General features: G+C 38.0%; 1 protein-coding gene and 1 non-coding gene across 5 annotated transcripts in view; one reads left to right on the top strand and one right to left on the bottom strand.

The window, feature by feature from the left end:
* CKAP5 (cytoskeleton associated protein 5) overlaps positions 1-19,531 on the bottom strand; it is a 105,171-nt gene that overhangs the window by 22,123 nt on the left and 63,517 nt on the right. For all 4 annotated transcript variants that reach the window (XM_019975167.2, XM_019975165.2, XM_070767642.1 and 1 more), the window contains exons 16-27: positions 19,246-19,338; positions 16,787-16,972; positions 16,201-16,295; positions 12,489-12,546; positions 12,279-12,404; positions 11,536-11,675; positions 11,249-11,423; positions 9,637-9,750; positions 8,450-8,578; positions 3,817-4,011; positions 3,303-3,438; positions 2,013-2,101 (exon numbers count right to left, since the gene is read on the bottom strand). In XM_019975167.2, the coding sequence (XP_019830726.2) occupies positions 2,013-2,101; positions 3,303-3,438; positions 3,817-4,011; positions 8,450-8,578; positions 9,637-9,750; positions 11,249-11,423; positions 11,536-11,675; positions 12,279-12,404; positions 12,489-12,546; positions 16,201-16,295; positions 16,787-16,972; positions 19,246-19,338 (1,536 nt within the window). The remainder of the gene's footprint in view (positions 1-2,012; positions 2,102-3,302; positions 3,439-3,816; positions 4,012-8,449; positions 8,579-9,636; positions 9,751-11,248; positions 11,424-11,535; positions 11,676-12,278; positions 12,405-12,488; positions 12,547-16,200; positions 16,296-16,786; positions 16,973-19,245; positions 19,339-19,531) is intronic.
* On the top strand, positions 14,062-14,134 carry TRNAE-CUC (transfer RNA glutamic acid (anticodon CUC)). Its single transcript has one exon. It is a non-coding gene; the product is annotated as a tRNA-Glu (tRNA).

A 19,531-nucleotide genomic window follows, 5' to 3' on the forward strand; every position in this document is an offset into this window, starting at 1 on the left:
CTGTTGCTGCCTATTAAAGGGTGCCATGTAAACCAGACATCTTTCTATATCATATTCCAAATGAAAGAAACTAATGAACAGAATCTTGCATGTGATATGTTTGTGTACAGGTTTTCTAGAAATGTTTCTGACAGCAGGCTTAAGTAACTGTTGTTAGTGCTTGCGCTGGCACGTGATATGGTTGGAAAAGCTCTATCAAAGGTCTGGGTCACAGGTTATTTTTGTTTACTAGACAATTCTTTAAAAAGAATTGAGAGATAAGTGACATACAAAACTATGATTTTTCCAGTAGTCATGTGTGGATGTGAGAGTTGGACTATAAAGAAACCTGAGCGCCGAAGAATTGATGCTTTTGAACTGTGGTGCTGGAGAAGACTCTTGAGAGTCCCTTGGACTGCAAGGAGATCAAACCAGTCCATCCTAAAGGAGATCAGTCCTGGGTGTTCATTGGAAGGACTGATCTGAAGCTGAAACTCCAATACTTTGGCCTCCTGATGTGAAGAGCTGACTCATTTGAAAAGACCCTGATGCTGGGAAAGATTGAGGGCAGGAGGAGAAGGGGATGACAGAGAATGAGATGGTTGGATGGCATCACCGACTCAATGGACATGGGTTTGGGTGGACTCCGGGAGTTGGTGATGGACAGGGAGGCCTGGCGTGCTACAGTTCACGGGGTCACAAAGAGTTGGATACGACTGAGCGACTGAACTGAACTGAACTGAATGGCAGTCACACATTTAATACCACTTAGTTGAGAAAGCTCTTCTGTTTCTCTGCATATAAAATCTCTATCACATCATTCTAACCCAAGACACTTTGAGAACCTGCTTCTAGAGAAAACTGCTGAAACATTTTAAATACTTAAGTTACTAAAGTGGCTCTTAAAAATAATCCAAGATTTAGAATCTTTGTATCAGATGGAAAGAAACTGTGAACATATAGTATACATATTTAAGGTAAAATTTGAATTTCATTACTGGAATTATTATTATAATAAATGCAGCAAAAGTCTGCTATTTCCAGTAGGCCAGCATTTCTTTCTATTTCAAAGACTGAAGCCATTTAGTCAAAACAAATAAGAGATGAGTTATGTCCAATTGCTTCATAAACTGCAGAAGTCTGAAAAAAAAAGTGGCATTAAGAATAGAGTCAAAAACGACTTTAAAGCACTTGTGATCAAAAAAGTAAAATCAGCACTTGTTAAACATGGGATGAGGAGAGGGAGGAGGACAGGAAAAGAACAGTTTCACTGGACAGTTTGGAAGATAATTACCCATTTAAATTAACTCACTGAATTGAAGGACCCAAGCACAGGGAAGGAAAATGAGTAATTAATAGTTAGAAGAACGGCCACAGGATGGCCCTTCTATAATGGGGATATAACAATAAATGTACTGGATAATAAAACATGTCCTCCACTGACACATTTGCATCAGTTACATATAGTTAATAGTTTTCTCTAGATTTATTATTGATTGCACAGTTCTGCAATTTCCCTTTTGTAAATATAAAATAGTCAATACTCTGAATACAGTGACAAGCTCTGAATCTTGATACAGAAATCGATGACAATTTGCTGTGATTAAAAAACTTAATTAAATGAAAAGACACCCAAGGATATTTAAGGCTGAGCATTTGAAAACATTTCTTTAAACTTCAATTCTGCATGCATGCTAAAAGGACTGGTGATCCATAAAATCTCACTGGTGTGGGGACAGAAGGTCCTTTGAGTATAATTAGAACACTTTGTTGTATGATGACTTAACAGCCAAATGTGAAGTTGCTTACTACTGAAAATCTCCCCCAAAGACCCGGATGACAGAAACCTTTGCAGTAGCTCTTGAGAACAGGATGCCTCTGTTTTATAGCATCATTAAAAGTCAGCCACAGAAAGCTGTACAAGCACTTCATAGATAATATCCCTTCATATGTAGTGTATTTCTTAAAAGAACGACTTAGTGTAAAGAAATATTTAAAAGAAACTCTACACTTAAGCTGCAGAGTTAACATACCTTTGTTTTAGAGGAAACTCCTAGAGCCTTGGCCTTTTTCGGATCAGGCTTGGAGTCTAGAGTGCCAGAAACAGAATCTTCAGCAGGTGCTTTGAGAAAAGAAAAACACATACTGTAAACACAAACTGTAACTAATATCACTATGTTCTGAGCAGGTTCAAAATACAATGATGGTGAGAAAGCCTACAGTTTTAAATGTATCCCTTTCTAAAGTGTTTTTAATTAGATTTTTTCGCCCTAATCTTTTTTTCTCCACAATTTCCTTTAAGCACAACCTCATGAAATTAGTTCAGAAAACCTACATCTGCTTTATCAACACTTAAACTGTAGTTTAAAAACTATTTTCTAAATAGCAATTAAAAATTAATATTAATTTTAAGCAATTAATAGCAATTAAATCCGTCTACCTTTTTGCTAGACGGATAAGAGAAGGGTTTATCACCTTTGAAACCATAGGAAATCGTATATACCAATAACAAGATTCCAGTAGATGTTATAACTGAATATACACTTTGATACTAACAATTTTACACATGTAAACTTTTTAACTTTTTAGCACCCCACTAAACAGATTATTGCTTTGTTTAAGCACTAAGTCTAGAAGAGCAGTGGTTACAGGTTAGTGTTCTGTTTATGTTATGGAATTTTAACATTAGGATGAAGAAGTCAAGAATTTTTCCTTGACAAAGTTGAATAAATATTTGAATGCTGCTTTTTTTGTTGTTGTTGTGACCAGTGGGGATTGAACCAGTACCCCTTGCTTCAGTGGAAGTGTGGAGTCCTAACCATTGGACTGCCAGAGAATTCAGTAAATATTAGAATCGATCAGCAAACAGACAAGTGCAAGGGAAGGAGAACTCGTTTGTGAATAAGGAGGCAGAGTCCTCTGCTGGTTCAGACACTGACAGGCTGTTTGGCCCTGTGTAAGTCACTTAACCTTTGGTATTCCCTGTCTGTTAATAAAGGAGATTCAGCTAGATGGCCCCAATTCCCCTTCCAACTATAATATCTAATAGCAGAAAATAGTTATGGAAAGCTTAAAAATTGAGCACTTGCTTTCTGGAGTATTCCACTGTACTACTCCAAAACTGCTTTTTGGAGCTGGAAATCAAGTTAATTATCTTCAAACCCTCAGCACAGTTACTGGCAGAAAACAGGCAACTTGAGGAGTTGGAGGGAAGGCTTGGGATCTAAGCCATGAGAAACCATGATTTAAAAACGAAGGTTGGATTTCTTTAAGAGTTCCCTCGCTGTTTTAATTCCCCTATAACCCATTCAAAATGAAGTTACCTGAGGCAGGCTGGAATTTGGCTGGAGCTGACCCTCCCACTGGTCTGGATGTTGCTTTAGCAGGTGCAGTGGGCTTGGCTGGCATGTTAGCTTTGGCCTTCTCTAACATGGCCAACACCTGATCTTTAGAAGTTGGCTAGGGAGACAATATAATAGAGGTGAGAGGCCACAGAAACGATATACCCATACTATGCTCACTAACAGATCTGCTGTCAAACCAATCTTTGAGCTCCTGGTTTTGAAATACCAATGAAGGGAGGCAGCACATAGTGCAAGGGAAGTAACACATTATGAAGTCACACTAAGGTAGCTGCCATTCTAGAAGGTCACAATTTTCATCCCTGCAAAGCCAGCAGATTCCTTAGAAGTTCTACACTACTAAATATTTGATCTGTGCTCTCATTGGGATTTCAAGTTGAAACTCATAGGAGGTAATATGATCTTTTGCCTCTATAAATTCATGTTCAATATTTTTCTAATGGCTTTTAACAGCAGCAATAACAAGCAGAAGTACTTTTAGTTTCCCAGTAGCCTTGGCCATTTTCTCATATCCTAAGTGCATCATGAAGAACGGCAAGGCGTCCTGGGCCTTCTTTCGCACGTCTCCATTGCGGTCCTCAAGGCAGGAATAGAGCTGGGGAACACAAAGGATAAGGTCTGTGGGGGTGGAACGGAGAGTCGGTAGTTTCTCAGCCAGCCAGCCCAGAAGCTGTCAAAAGAAGTAAAGACCAGTTATATAATTTGTGTAGAAAACTGTTATTATTTCTGATCTTAAGCTTAATGATTTCATCAGGGCCAAACACTGAATTAGTTCTCACACTACAATTTTCCAATATGAAATCAGTTATTTTCTTGTTCAATGAAATAATAAATTTGCAATGCTGACAATCAGTTAAAATAAGGACAAAGTTTTTTGGACCATATTTGAGCATTAAGCTATAAAGTTTTAATTGTTCTAAATAAAGAGTCGGACACGACTCAGCAACTGAACGGAACTGAATGAATTTTAAAGAAGAAAAACTTTCTATTTCTTTTTTTTTTAATTCTAAGAACTATTCAGCTAGAGAAGATCCAAAATATTTATTTGATCAGAAGATGACAAGTTCTACCAGGACTTCTGTTTTCTGCTTCACATAAGAGTTTTTTCCTATACCTCTAAAATAATTCATATTTGTATTTATTTTCAATTGAAATATTTATCCAGATGATTGCAGTTTCACATGCACTTCTAAGAAATAATACAGAGAGATCCCATGCACTCTTTATTCCATTTCCTCCAACAGCAGCCCTTTATGAAACTATAACCACCAGGATTCTGACATTGATACAATCCACTGATTAGATTGTTCCAGTTGGACTTTTTCTCATTTGTGTATGTGTGTATATTTAGTTCTCTACAATTTTACCATGTGTTAATGTATCCACCACCACTGTCAAAATTTTGAATAGTTCCATCCCAAGAATCCCACATGTTGCCTCTTTTATAACCACACTCACGTCCCTCCTCCTCCTCCTCCTCTCTAATCTCTGGCAACTATTAATCTGTCATCTATTTCTAAATCACGAGATTTCAAAGTTATCTAAATGGAATCATATATAATATGGAACTGTTTGGTACTGGCTTTGTCACTCAGCACAATTCCTTGGATATTTAACTGACTTGCTGCATGTATCAGTGATTTATTTCTTTTATTGCTGAACAGTATTACATATATGGATATATAATAGTTCGTTTAAATATTCACTTGTTGAAAGATATCTGTTTCCAGATTTGGGCTATTTTGAATTAGTTGCTATGAACATTTGTTATAGGCTTTTGCATAAACATAAATTTTCTTTTTTCTGGAATAACTGCTCAAGATTTGTTGGGTCATATATGGAACAACAGACTGGTTCCAAATAGGAAAAGGAGTACGTCAAGGCTGTATATTGTCACCCTGTTTATTTAACTTCTATGCAGAGTACATCATGAGAAATGCTGGGCTGGAAGAAACACAAGCTGGAGTCAAGATTGCTGGGAGAAATATCAATAACCTCAGATATGCAGATGACACCACCCTTATGGCAGAAAGTGAAGAGGAACTCAAAAGCCTCTTGATGAAAGTGAAAGAGGAGAGCGAAAAAGTTGGCTTAAAGCTCAACATTCAGAAAACGAAGATCATGGCATCCGGTCCCACCACTTCATGGGAAATAGATGGGGAAACAGTGGAAACAGTGTCAGACTTTATTTTTTGGGCTCCAAAATCAATGCAGATGGTGATTGCAGCCATGAAATTAAAAGATGCTTACTCCTTGGAAGGAAAGTTATGACCGACCTAGATAGCATATTCAAAAGCAGAGACATTATTTTGCCAACAAAGGTCCGTCTAGTAAAGGCTATGGTTTTTCCAGTGGTCACGTATGGATGTGAGAGTTGGACTGTGAAGAAGGCTGAGCACCGAAGAATTGATGCTTTTGAACTGTGGTGTTGGAGAAGACTCTTGCGAGTCCCTGGGACTGCAAGGAGATCCAACCAGTCCATCCTAAAGGAGATTAGTCCTGGGTGTTCATTGGAAGGACTGATGCTAAAGCTGAAACTCCAGTACTGTGGCCACCTCATGTGAAGAGCTGACTCACTGGAAAAGACCCTGATGCTGGGAGGGATTGGGGGCAGGAGGAGAAGGGGATGACAGAGGATGAGATGGCTGGATGGCATCACCGACTTGATGGACATGAGTTTGGGGGAACTCCGGGAGTTGGTGATGGACAAGGAGGCCTGGCATGCTGCGATTCATGGGGCCGCAGAGTCAGACACGACTGAGCGACTGAACTGAACTGACAGTAACTACATGTTTAGTTTTATAAGAAACTGCCAAACTACTTTCTGGAGTGGCTATAACATTCTACATTTCTACCAGGAGAGTGTTCAAGTTTCTCTACATTCTTGTAGATGTTTGGTGTTACCACAGTTTTTAATTTTAGTAATTCTGGTAGTTGTCTATCTCATTGTAGTTTTAATTTGCATTTCCTTGATGACCAGTAACCCTGAACATCTTTCATGGGCTTATTTGCCATCTGTAATCCTCTTCAGGGAAATGTCTGTTTATGTCTTTTGCCAAATTTCTAACTAGATTTTTTAACTGTTGAGTTTTGAGTTTTTTAATATATACATTCTTGATGATAATTCTTTATCAGACATAGAGTTTGCAAATATTTTCTCCCACTCTAGCCTGTCTTCTCATGTTCTTCACATGGTTTTTGGCAGAGTAAGAGTTCTTAACTTTGATAAATTGTGGTTTTGGTGTCAAGTCTTATGAGTACTTTGCATGAAGAACTTCTATATCCTGAAGGTTTACCCCTATGTTATCTTTAAAAGTTCCATAGTTTTATGGCCTATGTTTCAGTCCATAGTCCATTTTGAGTTAATTTTGGTGTAAGATGTGAGATTTAGTTCAAAGTTTAATTTTTTGGTCTCTGGACGTCAACTGCTCTGGCATCACGTGTTAAAAAGGTCACACTTCCTCCACTGCATTACTTTGGTAACTTCAAACTTAGTTGTTCATATTTGTGTGGGTCTGTTTTTTGGGTTTCCTCTTCAGTTCCACCTATCTGTGTCTATCCTCCTCCTCCTTACCCCTGCAATCACGGTCTTTTTTCTTTCTGACCACACTGCTTGGCTTACAGGATCTTAATTCTCAAACCAAGGATTGAACCTGTGCCTGTGGCAGTGAGAGCATGCAGTCCTAACCACTGGACGGCCAGGGAATTCCCCACAGTGTCTTGATTATGTTAGCAATTTAGTAATCTCTAGTACATGGTAGGGAGAAGGCAATGGCACCCCACTCCAGTACTCTTGCCTGGAAAATCCCATGCAGGGAGGAGCCTGGTAGGCTGCAGTCCATGGGGTCGCTAAGAGTCGGACACGACTGAGCGACTTGACTTTTACTTTTCACTTTCATGCATTGGAGAAGGAAATGGCAACCCACTCCAGTGTTCTTGCCTGGAGAATCCCAGGGACAGGGGAGCCTGGTGGGCTGCCGTCTCTGGGGTCGCACAGAGTCGGACACGACTGAAGCGACTTAGCAGCAGCAGCAGCAGCAATACGTGGTAGAATGGTTCTTTCCATTTTTTTTCCTTTGTCAAGATTGTTTTAGCTAGACTATAAGTTTTAAAATAACCTTGACTTTGTCTATGAAAAAAAAACTTTCTTGAATTTTGATAGGAATTACATTAAATGAACATAAATGACATTTCTATTATGTTAAATCTTCTAATCCACAAACATCTCTTTGGGTCTTCCTTGAATACTTCATCAACATTTTGTAATTTTCATTATATACATTTTGTATTTGTTTTAAGTATATATCTAAGGGTTTCATTTTCTTTGGAGTGACTGTACATTGTACTGTTTTTAACTTCAGTTTGCATGTGTTCAATGTATTTGACTTTTGTCAAATATGATTATTTTGTATCCTGCAATCTTATTGAACTCATTTATTGATTTTGGTTACTGTAGGTGTCTTGGGATTTTCTATGTAGACAGTCATGGTATCTGCAATTAGGGATAGTTTTATTTATTCTTTTTCCAGCTATATGCCTTTCACTTTTTTTTCAGGTCTTACTGCAGTGACTAGAACTTCCAGTTCTATGTTGAGTAATAACAGTGAACGTGGACATCCTTGCTTTGTTCCTGATCTTAGGGGGAAACTGTTCAGTCTTCAACCACTAACAATATCATTTACAGATGCTTTTTTATTTAAATTGTAATTCTCTTGTATTATTACTTACTGAGAGTTTTTATCATGAATAGGTGTTGGATTTTCTCAAATCCTTTTTTTGTGTCAATTGATAGGACTTTTCTTTAGTCTGCTGGTATGATGGATTGCACTGATACATTTTTGAATGTTGAACTGCATTTTTATGTCATGATTAAAACCTCTTATTTTACCATTTAAGAGTTGAAGAAGAGAAAATGTCACAAATTTTAGAAAATTATTGCTAAAAAAGCACATGAAAAGGGAAAAAAAAGCATACGAATAAAAAAGCTCCAGGGATTTGGTTTCATTTTATTAGCTATTTTATAATGGAACTCATTCTATCCACAACATATACATTTATTAGGTAGGCTCAGCAGCAGCAGCAAAGCACATCATATTTGGAGTACTAACCTCTTGCCTCAAGAAAGGATTTTCCTTTTTGAGCTCTTCAGAAAGATCTTCCCCCTCCAGCCATTCCTTCATGCCAGTCTGTTCTGCCCAAGCATTCACAGTTGCTAGGGCAGCAGATCGAACATTATTCTGAACAGAGGAGAAAATCAGTAAACTATCACTATGGCTTGGAGGTAAGGAGTGAAAAATGTATTACTTTGTAAACATGAACAACAGAGGTTTCTCTACAGATCTACAATAAACATACTTGGAACATTCTTCATCTTCTCTGAAACAACAAGATCTATGGGTATACTCCAAAGTAAAGTAGAAATTAAAACTCTAAATTGTAACGATCCTATACTTAGTTAATTAGGCAAAACATTGAACTGGGCATAAAATATCATGTTAGGGGAATAAACCCCTAGGTTTTGTTTCCTGAACCTCTGGGGACTCTCATGTCCCTGGTTATTTGCTAAAGGATGTAATTCTATGTGTTAGAAAACTCATAATGGTTAGCTTGAAATTATTAACTATTTGAATATTTTGTTTTTATATTAACTTGTACTCACAGAATAAGAAGGATTTAATGACATGAAAAATATTAAAATAGTCCAATTCCTTAAATTAAATGAATTACACCAAAATAGACATTTAAATATTCAATCTATGGATACATATAGGAGCTTATAATTTTCATTGAGACAAATTCTAGGACTGTGCAACTGCAAATATCTTACTGAAGTACCAGAAGACTGTACTCTACTTCAGGGGAAAAGGTAGAAAATAAAATACATTATCTAAAAATTTTTGTTTATTCACTCTTTATACCAATACTTTAAACAATGATATCATAATCATAATAGCAACAATTTTTTAGTATGTACTATATGAGGCAGATACAGGTACTTTATGTACAGACTCTTATTTAATCCTGTAAGAATTAAATTCCACAGATAAAGCACTGAACCACAAAGAAGATAAGTAACTTATCTAAGAGTCACAAAGCTAGTAAGCAAGGTATGTGGTCACCTTAATACTGCCTGGGAGGTAAAAATGTTTTATAATTTTCCTTCCAGTAGTCTCTTCTCTACAAAAAGTTTAAGACTGTTTACACGCACTCTTATGCATAAGAAAAGGATTATTCTTAGCCTAAGTCGTGGCTGGCTGTTCCATAATGGAGCTGTGGTGAAGAGAATTAGGGATACCTTGCTGTCTCCAAGCACTGTGATGACAGGGATTCCTAAGTTCTTCACATGCTGCTTGATGTTGGGGCCCATGGCTACTGCCAGCTGCTGGAGGATAGTCAACGTCTGCTGCACCTGCGTGGGAAGAGCGGCACCTTATGTCCAAATCACAGCAGTGTGTCCAGAGTTTCAGAAGTCTGCTGCTATATGGTCAATGCAGTAAGAAGTTTCTGGCCTACTTAAAACAAACAGCTGGTTATGATACTAATCAGCTTTGAATAATTTTCAGGTGATGGCCTCTCCATTAATCATCATAAAAATGGAGTATTAGAATTTTAGACTAGATTATAATGCTTTATAATTTTTTTTTTTTTTACAAGAAGCCATTCAGTTTTATTGATTAACATGTATGAACACCACACACAGTCAGAATAAAACATTGTACACTCCACTGTGTAACTTTGATTAAAAGACAGATTACAAGCATAAACAATGATATTCATTCCTCTGATATAATGATCTGAGAGTTGTGATTTCTATGATTACAAAATGGAGGCCAATCATTTAAGAAAGAAGACTTACAGTAATTACAGGAATTTTCTGGGAAGGGTTCCCCATACATTTTAGGGTATCAGAGGTTATTTGAAATATGTCAGATATTCATAATTTCTGTTGATATTATAAAACACAGCAAGATTTCAGTGAACTGTCATTATATTAACCTTTAAAAGCATAACTTGATAAATTACATCTTTAGTATGTGGAATTATTCCTTGAACACTTACATCATGGTGACCTACAGGGATGTCTGACATGAACGACAGACACCTCCATTTAGACGTTTACTGTGCATGCTGCACTGCTGTGCCCTTAATCTTCTAATGGAGAATACATATCAATGCTTTCTCCTTAGATAGAAGGTATAATGCTTTCTAATTTTAAAGTAAGGTAACACCTAGTTTAAGAAAAATGTGACATAAAAATCCAAATCTAAAAATTAAACATTAAGCTTGTTTGTATTACAAGCAGTTTTATATACAAATACTTAATAATATCAGAGGTCTTGTGAACAGCAAGTCAGGTTCCTGAAAATTTGATTAATAAACTTGCCATCTTCCAACAAATCTTGAGGCACACTCAGAATGAAAGGAAGCTATTTCTAGTTCAGTTAAATAGAGTGATCATTCTCTTTTTCCTTTTTTTACTGGTGAAGGTTACTGAAAAGGAGCCCCTTACAGAGGGGGAGAGAGGAGAGGGAAAAAAACAGGCATATGGTCTTTTTTTCTTAACTGGAGTATAGTTGCTTTATAATGTTGTGTTAGTTCTGCTGTGCAGCAAAGTGAACCAGCTGTATGTTTACATATATCATCTCTTTTTTGGATTTCCTTCCCATTTAGGTCACCACAGAGCAATGAATAGAGTTCTCTGTACCATGCAGGAGGTTCTGTTTTAATAAATTGGTTCTATTTATTAAAATAGTTATATATTTTATACATACATATATATATGTATAATATATGTCTATATATCAATCTCAATATCCCAATTCACCCCACCCCTCCCTTCCTCTTTAGTGTCTAGTTTGTTCTCTACATTTGTGTCTCTATTTCGAGGAGAGGCATGTTCTACGTACCAAGATTTTATTTGAATCATTGAGTCGACCCTTCAAGGCTGTTGGAAGTTCACCTATGTTTGGCTGGATGAATTTTGCTTCATTGATAATAGCTGCTACTTCATCAAGGCCTTCTTTCCTGATCTTCCAATTCTTGTCACCAATCTTAGACACCAACTCTGAAGTGATTTTATCACTGAAAAAACACAGAAGACAGAATCCTTAATTCCTGACGCCTAAAAGAATGTCATGAAAGTCCCCTTGACTAAGAAGTGGAAGGCACCATGAAGAAATCATTAGCAGTAAACCTGATTTCTGTCCTTGGCAAAAGATCCACAGCATCACTGCCCCCGTCATCTGGTTCATCTCCATCTTCCCCTTCGTCTGTCCCACTTGTGCTGTGTTTAGAAATCCCTCTGGTTGGAGCCGGTGGGTTCTGTCCCTGCATCTACACACAGATAAGTCAGTGAGGCTAATAAACTCAATGAAGAATGTGAGAGCAAACTGGTGAGAGGATGGTGCTTGTGTCAAACTCTCATGTTTCCTCATAACACAGTATTCACACGGCACATATTTTAATTAGACTTAGACTTCAATTCTGAGACCAAGTGACAAAAGGTATTTTGATACACACCTATTAGAATCTGACTTCTCAACCATAAAGCTGTGTTGTGACTTGTACGTCCAACACAATACAGAGCAGTCAAAATTTAGCAATTTCAACTAGAAAGTTTATTCAAGGAAGGACAAGTTTATTTTTAAAAAATTGTTACATTTAGTGTGCTTTTTGAATATGTAATTTTTTAAAAATGTTTGATATGTCAAAGCTACAAAGGATTCCAAGGGGAAAATGTCCCATCCTGTATTATAGCTATCTTGCTCTCTTCCTCGCAAGGTCATCCATTTCTTTTGAACTCTTCCCAGTGATACTTTATATATATATAAATGCACATACATACATATTCTTCATTTCAAACGTTTAAAAGTTTAAACTTAACCATATAAACATTCTCAAGTCAACTATGGATTGAATCATCTGTGAAACCTTTACCTTCTCAAATTCTGCATCTATCTGGGATAGGAGGGCAGGCTTCTCATCCTCAAAGAACATTCGCAAAGAAGGACCAACGTACAGATACATCACACCAAGCAGAGTGATGGCAGACGTCCTCACAGCCTGGCAGAACAAAGAGAACCTTTCAGATCAGAACAGAGCCACGAAGACGGCTGTTCTGTCCTATATGTGCTGCTATGTACTCACTGGGTTTGTTGCAGCAAGAGCTGTCTTCACATTGCTAATGAAAGCTTTCACATTCAGCCTAGAAGAAATAATACTTAGAATTAAAAACAAACAAATGAAACCCTCAACACACTCACTGGGGTTTTCTAAAGCTAGACTCCAGAACTGGCTTCCTTTAGATACGTCCTGAATTTGACTTACTCTCTTTCTACACTCATCTAAAGCTAGCTTTAAATACTATCGATACGTTAATTTATGCCTAAATCCACAGAATCGTACATCGAACTGCCTTTGTGACATTTCCATTTTTATGTCTAGTAGATGTCCTGCTGCTGCTAAGTCGCTTCAGTCGTGTCCGATTCTGTGCGACCCCATAGACGGCAGCCCACCAGGCTCCCCCGTCCCTGGGATTCTCCAGGCAAAAACACTGGAGTGGGTTGCCATTTCCTTCTCCAATGCATGAAAGTGAAAAGTGAAAGTGAAGTCGCACAGTCATGTCCGACTCTGTGCGACCCATGGACTGCAGCCCACCAGGCTCCTCTGTCCATGGGATTTGCCAGGCAAGAGTACCGGAGTGGGGTGCCATTGCCTTCTCCGAGTAGATGTTCTACATCTGTCAATACCAAACTCCTGACTGTCCATGCCCCAACCCCCAAACCTGTTCTTCTCCTCATCTTCCCTATCTCGGTAAACAGTTACTTCATCCTTTCAGTTGCTCCCAGCCTTCTTTGAAAATTCCTCAGTCAGCCTTGACTCCTCGCTCTCTCAAGCACAGTATCCTGTTTAGTTTTACTTTCAAAATATATTCTAAGTCATAACACTTCCAAGCCAATATAATTCCCTGACAGAATTATTTCTAATTAGTCTCCCTGCTCCTGTCCTTGATCCCATCTATTCTGACTGTAGTCTAAACAACCCTGTTAATCTTCTGCTCAGAACCCTCTAATGGTTTCCAATTTATTCAAAACTCTGAGGCTCTACAGGACCTGCCCCCTGTTCTTCTTTGAGCTTTCTCTCCTACCACTCCCATCTCCCTCACTCAGTCCGCTCCCGCTGCATTCTGAAGAACTAACTACCCGACTGTTACCATCAGCCCCTCATGTCCTCAAGGTATGTCTCACAGGTGTTATTTCAGAAAGGATTTCTGTCTTACAGAAAATAACACTACACTAAACCCTCCAAGGTGTTACCACTAACCCCCTATCTGGCTTTATTTTTACTCCATTGTTCTTATACTTCCTGATGTATTTTTTATTGTTTACTGTCATCTCCCCTTACTCAAATAAGCTCCATGAAAACAGGAATTTAATCTTGACCATACTGTATTCCTGAGGGCCTGGAACAAATGACTAGAATATCACAGGTACTCAATATGTAGTTGTTGAATAAATGACAGATCACAGATGAATTAAAAAGAGGAAAATATTCACACGGCTTTTATGTCATTCATGCCAAAAGGTAGTTTTTACATCAACGATTCTACAGTTGTGAAGGGATTATAACAATATCCTCAACTACAGGAGGACACCACAGATACTGACATAACAAACAATTCTTTGCCTGAATAACACTTAAATGATACGTTCTAGGTAATTCCCTGGTGGTCCAATGGTTAGAACTTGGTACTCTCACTGCCAAGGGCTTGGGTTCAATCCCCGATCAAGGAACTAAGATCTTGCAAGTCACGTGGCATGGTCAAAAACACATAATTTCTAGAGTATTGTGTCTTTGTTTGGTGGAACTGAGAACACTGCAAGCAGCCTATTGAGAACATGTGAAAAGCATCAGGGGACAGAGAAAGGCAGCATAGAACAACAGTTAGAGTCTTTCCTCTCAGAGCCAGAATACCTGGGTTCAAATTTTGGCTTTTGCCACTGCAGCAGCAGCAGCAGCAGCTGTGACTTGGGCAGATCACTTTCTTTGCCCTAGTTTCTTCATCTATAAAAGGAAGAGAACATACCTCACATGGTTTTTATGATGATTAAATCAAATGAATTATTATTTGACAGTGCCTGGCATAAAGTAAGCTGTATAAAATTTTGTTAAATAAAACACTGTAGTCCGTCCTTATCTGGGAGGGATGCATTCCAAGACCCCTCTGTGGATATCTGAAGGTATGGATAGTACTATATAGAGTATTTTTTCCCCTATACATTTGTATCTATGATAAAGTTTAATTTATAAATTAGTTTACAATTTATAAATTTATGAACAGTAAGAGATAAATTATAATTATAGAATGATTATAATAATATACTGTAATACAAATTATGGCAATGTGGTCTTTCTCCTTAATCAATTTTTTCAAGTCTACTAGAAATGTGGCAGCAGATGCTCCACGGGTAAATGCAGCCACTCCAGTAATTATTATATTTTTCAGTCCAAACCTGTTTCTGAATCCGTCTAACCATTCTTACTTGCAGTGAATGCCTTGGTGTCACTTGTTTCATGGCATTCCTTACTGAAGTCCTCACATAGACTCCATGCTTTTGGGTGGAACACATACCCATCAATGACATTTTCTGCTCATGCCTTGCATCCACAAATTTAATGCCTTTTCTATCTTAACTAAGCAGTTACAATGCTTGCAGTTTGAGGTGTGAAATTTCTTTTTCCTTTACAATTTACTGATAGAAGATTTGCTCTTACTGTAGATCTTAGCAACCTTAGCACATTATTTTCCTCTTTCCTTACTGAGTTAAGAACTTACCCTTTGTCATGTAAAGGAAGCACTTTGCACCGTCTCTTTAGCATTTCCAAATTGCCAGCATCTCTGTTCTCGCCCTTTGGGACCATTACTAAGTAAAATAAGGGTTACCTGGACAGGAGCACTGCAACACCACAGAGGTGAGCTGATAACTGAGAGAGCGCCTCAGTGACTAACGGGGGAACCCACTGGACAAAGGCATGAATCATACCCTGAGCAGGACAGAGTGAGATTTCATCATGTGACTCAGAATAGTCCACAATTTAAAACTTATGAATTGTTTATTTCTGAAACTTTCCATTTAGTATTTTTTGACTGTTGTTGACTGCAGGTAACAAACTGTGGAAGGAGAAACCAGACAAGGGGAGACTACTGTAACCGATGTGTGCAACAAGCAAATAACTTTGGGAAAGAGTGGGTTAAACAAGCGTCTGTGGGACTTCCCTTGGGGTCCAGAGGTTGAAATCCACCGTGCAGTGCGGAGGAGAGGGATTCAATCCCTGGTCGGGGACCTGGGATCCCACGTGCCGCAGAGCAACTAGGCCTGCACACTGCAGCTGTTGAGCCTGTGGGCTCTGGAGTCCACATGCCGCGACGAAAGATCCTGTGTGCTGCAACTAAGGCCCGATGCAGCCAAATAAATTAATAAAAGTAAAGAAACAAGCGCCTTTATTGCAGGACTTCTAAGAGCGTTTAATTTTCCAAAGTGCACTACAGATTTCTAAACAAATGTGATTTTATATAGTAATTTTCAAATGTATTTAACTACAAATCCTTGGAACTGGCTTTTCTGTGGATCAATCATAAATACCAAAGAAAAATAACTTAGAGAACCCTAATGTTAGTGGATATCAAAATGCAGGAGAACAAGCCAATACAGGCTTTTTAGGAACAAAGGTAGTTTTGTTTTATATAAATTAGACAATCGTGCTCTGGCTTCTCAGAAATAAGCAGAGATAGCTACAACAAATATAATCACCAGTTAAGAGAGTGGCAAAACAAGTACTTGATTTCTTTCTGACTTACCCAGAAAAACCAAATTCTTTTATTGCATTTGATAGCCAGTTCAGAGTTTCTGATTGATTCTTGGGATTCTTCTGTGAGAACGCCATTGACATAACCTGGAACAGAAAAACAAACATACGAAAAAACAAACAGATCTGAGTTTTCTCTCATATTTCTTGTAGAACCACGGCTTGACATTAAGGTAGAAGTGGACTGAGCATGCCTTTTCCGATGCTACAGCAACACCTCAGAAATGTTTCACTTGAGAAAACACGGTAAGCGGCAGCAGTGTTAAGAGCGTTCTGACAGGGCTGTGAACCAACCCTACTTCAATAAAAATTAAAAAGGAATTCCGGACAGTTCACAACTTTTCATTGGTGGTCTCTTATAATGTCATAAGAGAAAACTACTCTCATCCTTAATAGAATATTCTTGACTAAGACAATTTTAATTATCATACAACAGTTATTACTAAAGGTAAAAATTAAAATGCAGTATCAGAGTGGTTTTACTTGAGAAGAAAAGAACTAAAGTTTAACTAATAACCTTAAATTAAAACTGGGGGGAAAAGTGGGGAAACCTGAAGAAAGAGCACTCCGTCACTAACCTGTTCAGCTGTCCACGGCAACACACACGCTTCAGCTATTGCTGTCATAGCTTCTTTAGCATTGTTCCCACATTTCACATCTCCAATCTTGTCTACAAGTCCATCCAAGACGATCTGTGCTGAAGTTTTGGAAAAATTTCCCTTCTGGGCAATCAAAGCAACTATGTGAAGCTTCATTTGCATCACCTGAACAAGGGTAAGTATCAGGAAATTATAAGTAAGCCAAAGACATCTTTCTTCTGCAGGCTATGCCATGTGGCTTGTAGGATCTTAGTTCCCTGATCAGGGATTGAACTCAGGTCCTTGGCAGTGAGAACACAAAGTCCTAACCACTGAACCATCAGGGAATTCCCCCTAAATATTTATCTATTTACTTATTTTTATAGTAGCCTGCAGATGTAACAGTTAGGGACAGCTGAGAACATGACCAAACTAGAATCAAATTTTAGACCAAGAAACAAAATAATTTTTATCCTTTAATTATTATCAACCAAAGTAGCTGATTTTAAATTTTTAAATTTACAATTTTAAAGTAGCTAAGACAAAAAAACCAAACCACTCAATGTTTTAAAATACTAACAAGCAATGTTATTGTGTGAAGTTTATGAATGGAAAAACGTAATTTCTATATTCTCCTCCTCTTATGGTTATTTGCATCCAGTACTGAGTGCACATTCTGAAATCCATAATAAATGACCATACAAACTCAGAGTCCTAATAAGAGTTTCCCACAAAAAAAATTACAACCCTCATGTATACACAAACATACACTGGCCCCCCGCTCTCCACCCCAGAAATTGAGAGATTTAAAGGACTTGTAGATTTTTAACAGGAGGAATGGAAGGAACTGTGAAAAACAATTTAAAGATGTTAAAGTGAAGATGGCAGATGTTTGGGATTTCAGACCCTTTTGACCATAAATGTTTTCCTTTGTCCTGTTTGAATATTTAAAAAACAGGTGTTGGCAAGGAAGCAGAGAAACAGGAGCTCAGCTCTCTTGCACTGCTAGTATGAATAAGGTTTGGCAGTTCCTCGAGAAGTTAAACCCAGAGTTATCATAAGCCTTAGCAATTGTGCTTCTAGGTATGTACGTGTGTTCACATGAAAACCTGCTCATGAATATGCACAGCAGCATTACTTCCAACAACTCCAAAGCAGAAACAACGCAAATGCCCATCGACTTACGAATGGGTCAATAAAAGTTACACATCCACACAAGGAGTACTGTTCAGCACTGAGAGACCATAGAGTTGATACATGCTGCAATATGGATGAACCTTGAAAACATTATGCTAAGGAAAAGTCAGACACAGAAAGTCACATCATCCCATTTATGAAATGTCCAGGAGAAGTGATACACAGAAAAAGTAGATTAATAGTTGCCAGGGACTAGGGGTGGAGACTTGGGGAGGAATAGTGAGTGGCTGCTGATAGGTATGGGGCTTTTTTGGGGGGGCGATGAAAATATTCTAAAATTACATCGTGGTAGGAGCTGCAGAGCTATGTGAATAGACTAAAAACAGCTCCACTGTACCCTCTAAAAGAGTGCTATATGCTCAGGAAGTTATTATAAAAATAAAATAAAATAAAATTGCCTCTTGTTATGGATCTAACACCCAGAGGGCTATCAGCTCAAGTCAGGTGTGCTTCCTTCAACTATGTGAGAAGCTGCATTGGGAGAATTTTAAAAGTGGTGGTGTGAGGGGAAGAAGGCAGCAAAGGAACTGCTTGGCATGGGAAACCTTTGAGCACTGGACGGCACAGATGAGGTGCTCTATAATGCAGTGCTAAGAACAGTGTGCTTGGGAACTAAGGATCCTGAATGGAGAACAAGAGGTGGCAGCACAGAAGTAAAGAGGAGACTAGCAGGGACCCAGAAATAAACCTGATACATTTCAAACTTTCATCTACCATCTAGAGGAGGAGAAAACTCTTCTCATTCTCCTTCATGTATCACTTTCCCACATCTCCCTTTACACCTACTTTTTAAGACTAGAAAATGGCACTGCTCAACTTCATCTCTAGTATCAGTTAATGAGTTAAACTGATTATGCGGTCATTTTTTATCAGCAATTTAACGATTACATTTACTTTTTATCCAAAGAAATAAGAAAGCTATTTCATTGTTTTTCCTCTCTAGATGAGAGTAGAGGGCTTCTAGGCCCTCTAAATAATGAGAAAAATGCATGTATATGAATTAGCAAACAATAAGTATTTGTGTGTATATATACACAAATACTTATTTATACACACACACACACACACACACACACACTCCTAAATGTACGAAGTTAGAGTTAGTGTTTAATCAAAATGCATACATTCTATCATTCATTTAAAATTAGATGACACGGTGTCTGAATGACTTAAATCATTACCAAACTATACCTAATACTCCATAGGATGATGTAATGGAAATTACTTCAATAAAAGACATTAAATCTCTAATTTAAAAATACCTGAAAATTAGTTTCTTTCCATCCAGGTTTCTTGGCCAGCATCCTCACTAATGCCTGGCAAGGCATTTCAGTTCGGTCCATTAGTTCAACAGCCTTGAAGTAACACGAGATAGTAAGAGAATTAAGGGATTAAGAATGAGTTCCAAGGGAAGAGCATATCCAGAATCAAGGAAGTGTTTACCTCTAAAGGAGGGAGGGGAATGGAAATGAGGTGGGTCACAGAGAGAGCTTATTTATTTTCTGTTATAATGCTTTGTTTCTTGAGGTGGATGTTTGGCATATGGTT

The sequence above is a fragment of the Bos indicus genome, chromosome 15, assembly GCF_029378745.1.
Source record: "Bos indicus isolate NIAB-ARS_2022 breed Sahiwal x Tharparkar chromosome 15, NIAB-ARS_B.indTharparkar_mat_pri_1.0, whole genome shotgun sequence".
In the NCBI taxonomy this organism is placed as follows: Eukaryota; Metazoa; Chordata; class Mammalia; order Artiodactyla; family Bovidae; genus Bos; species Bos indicus.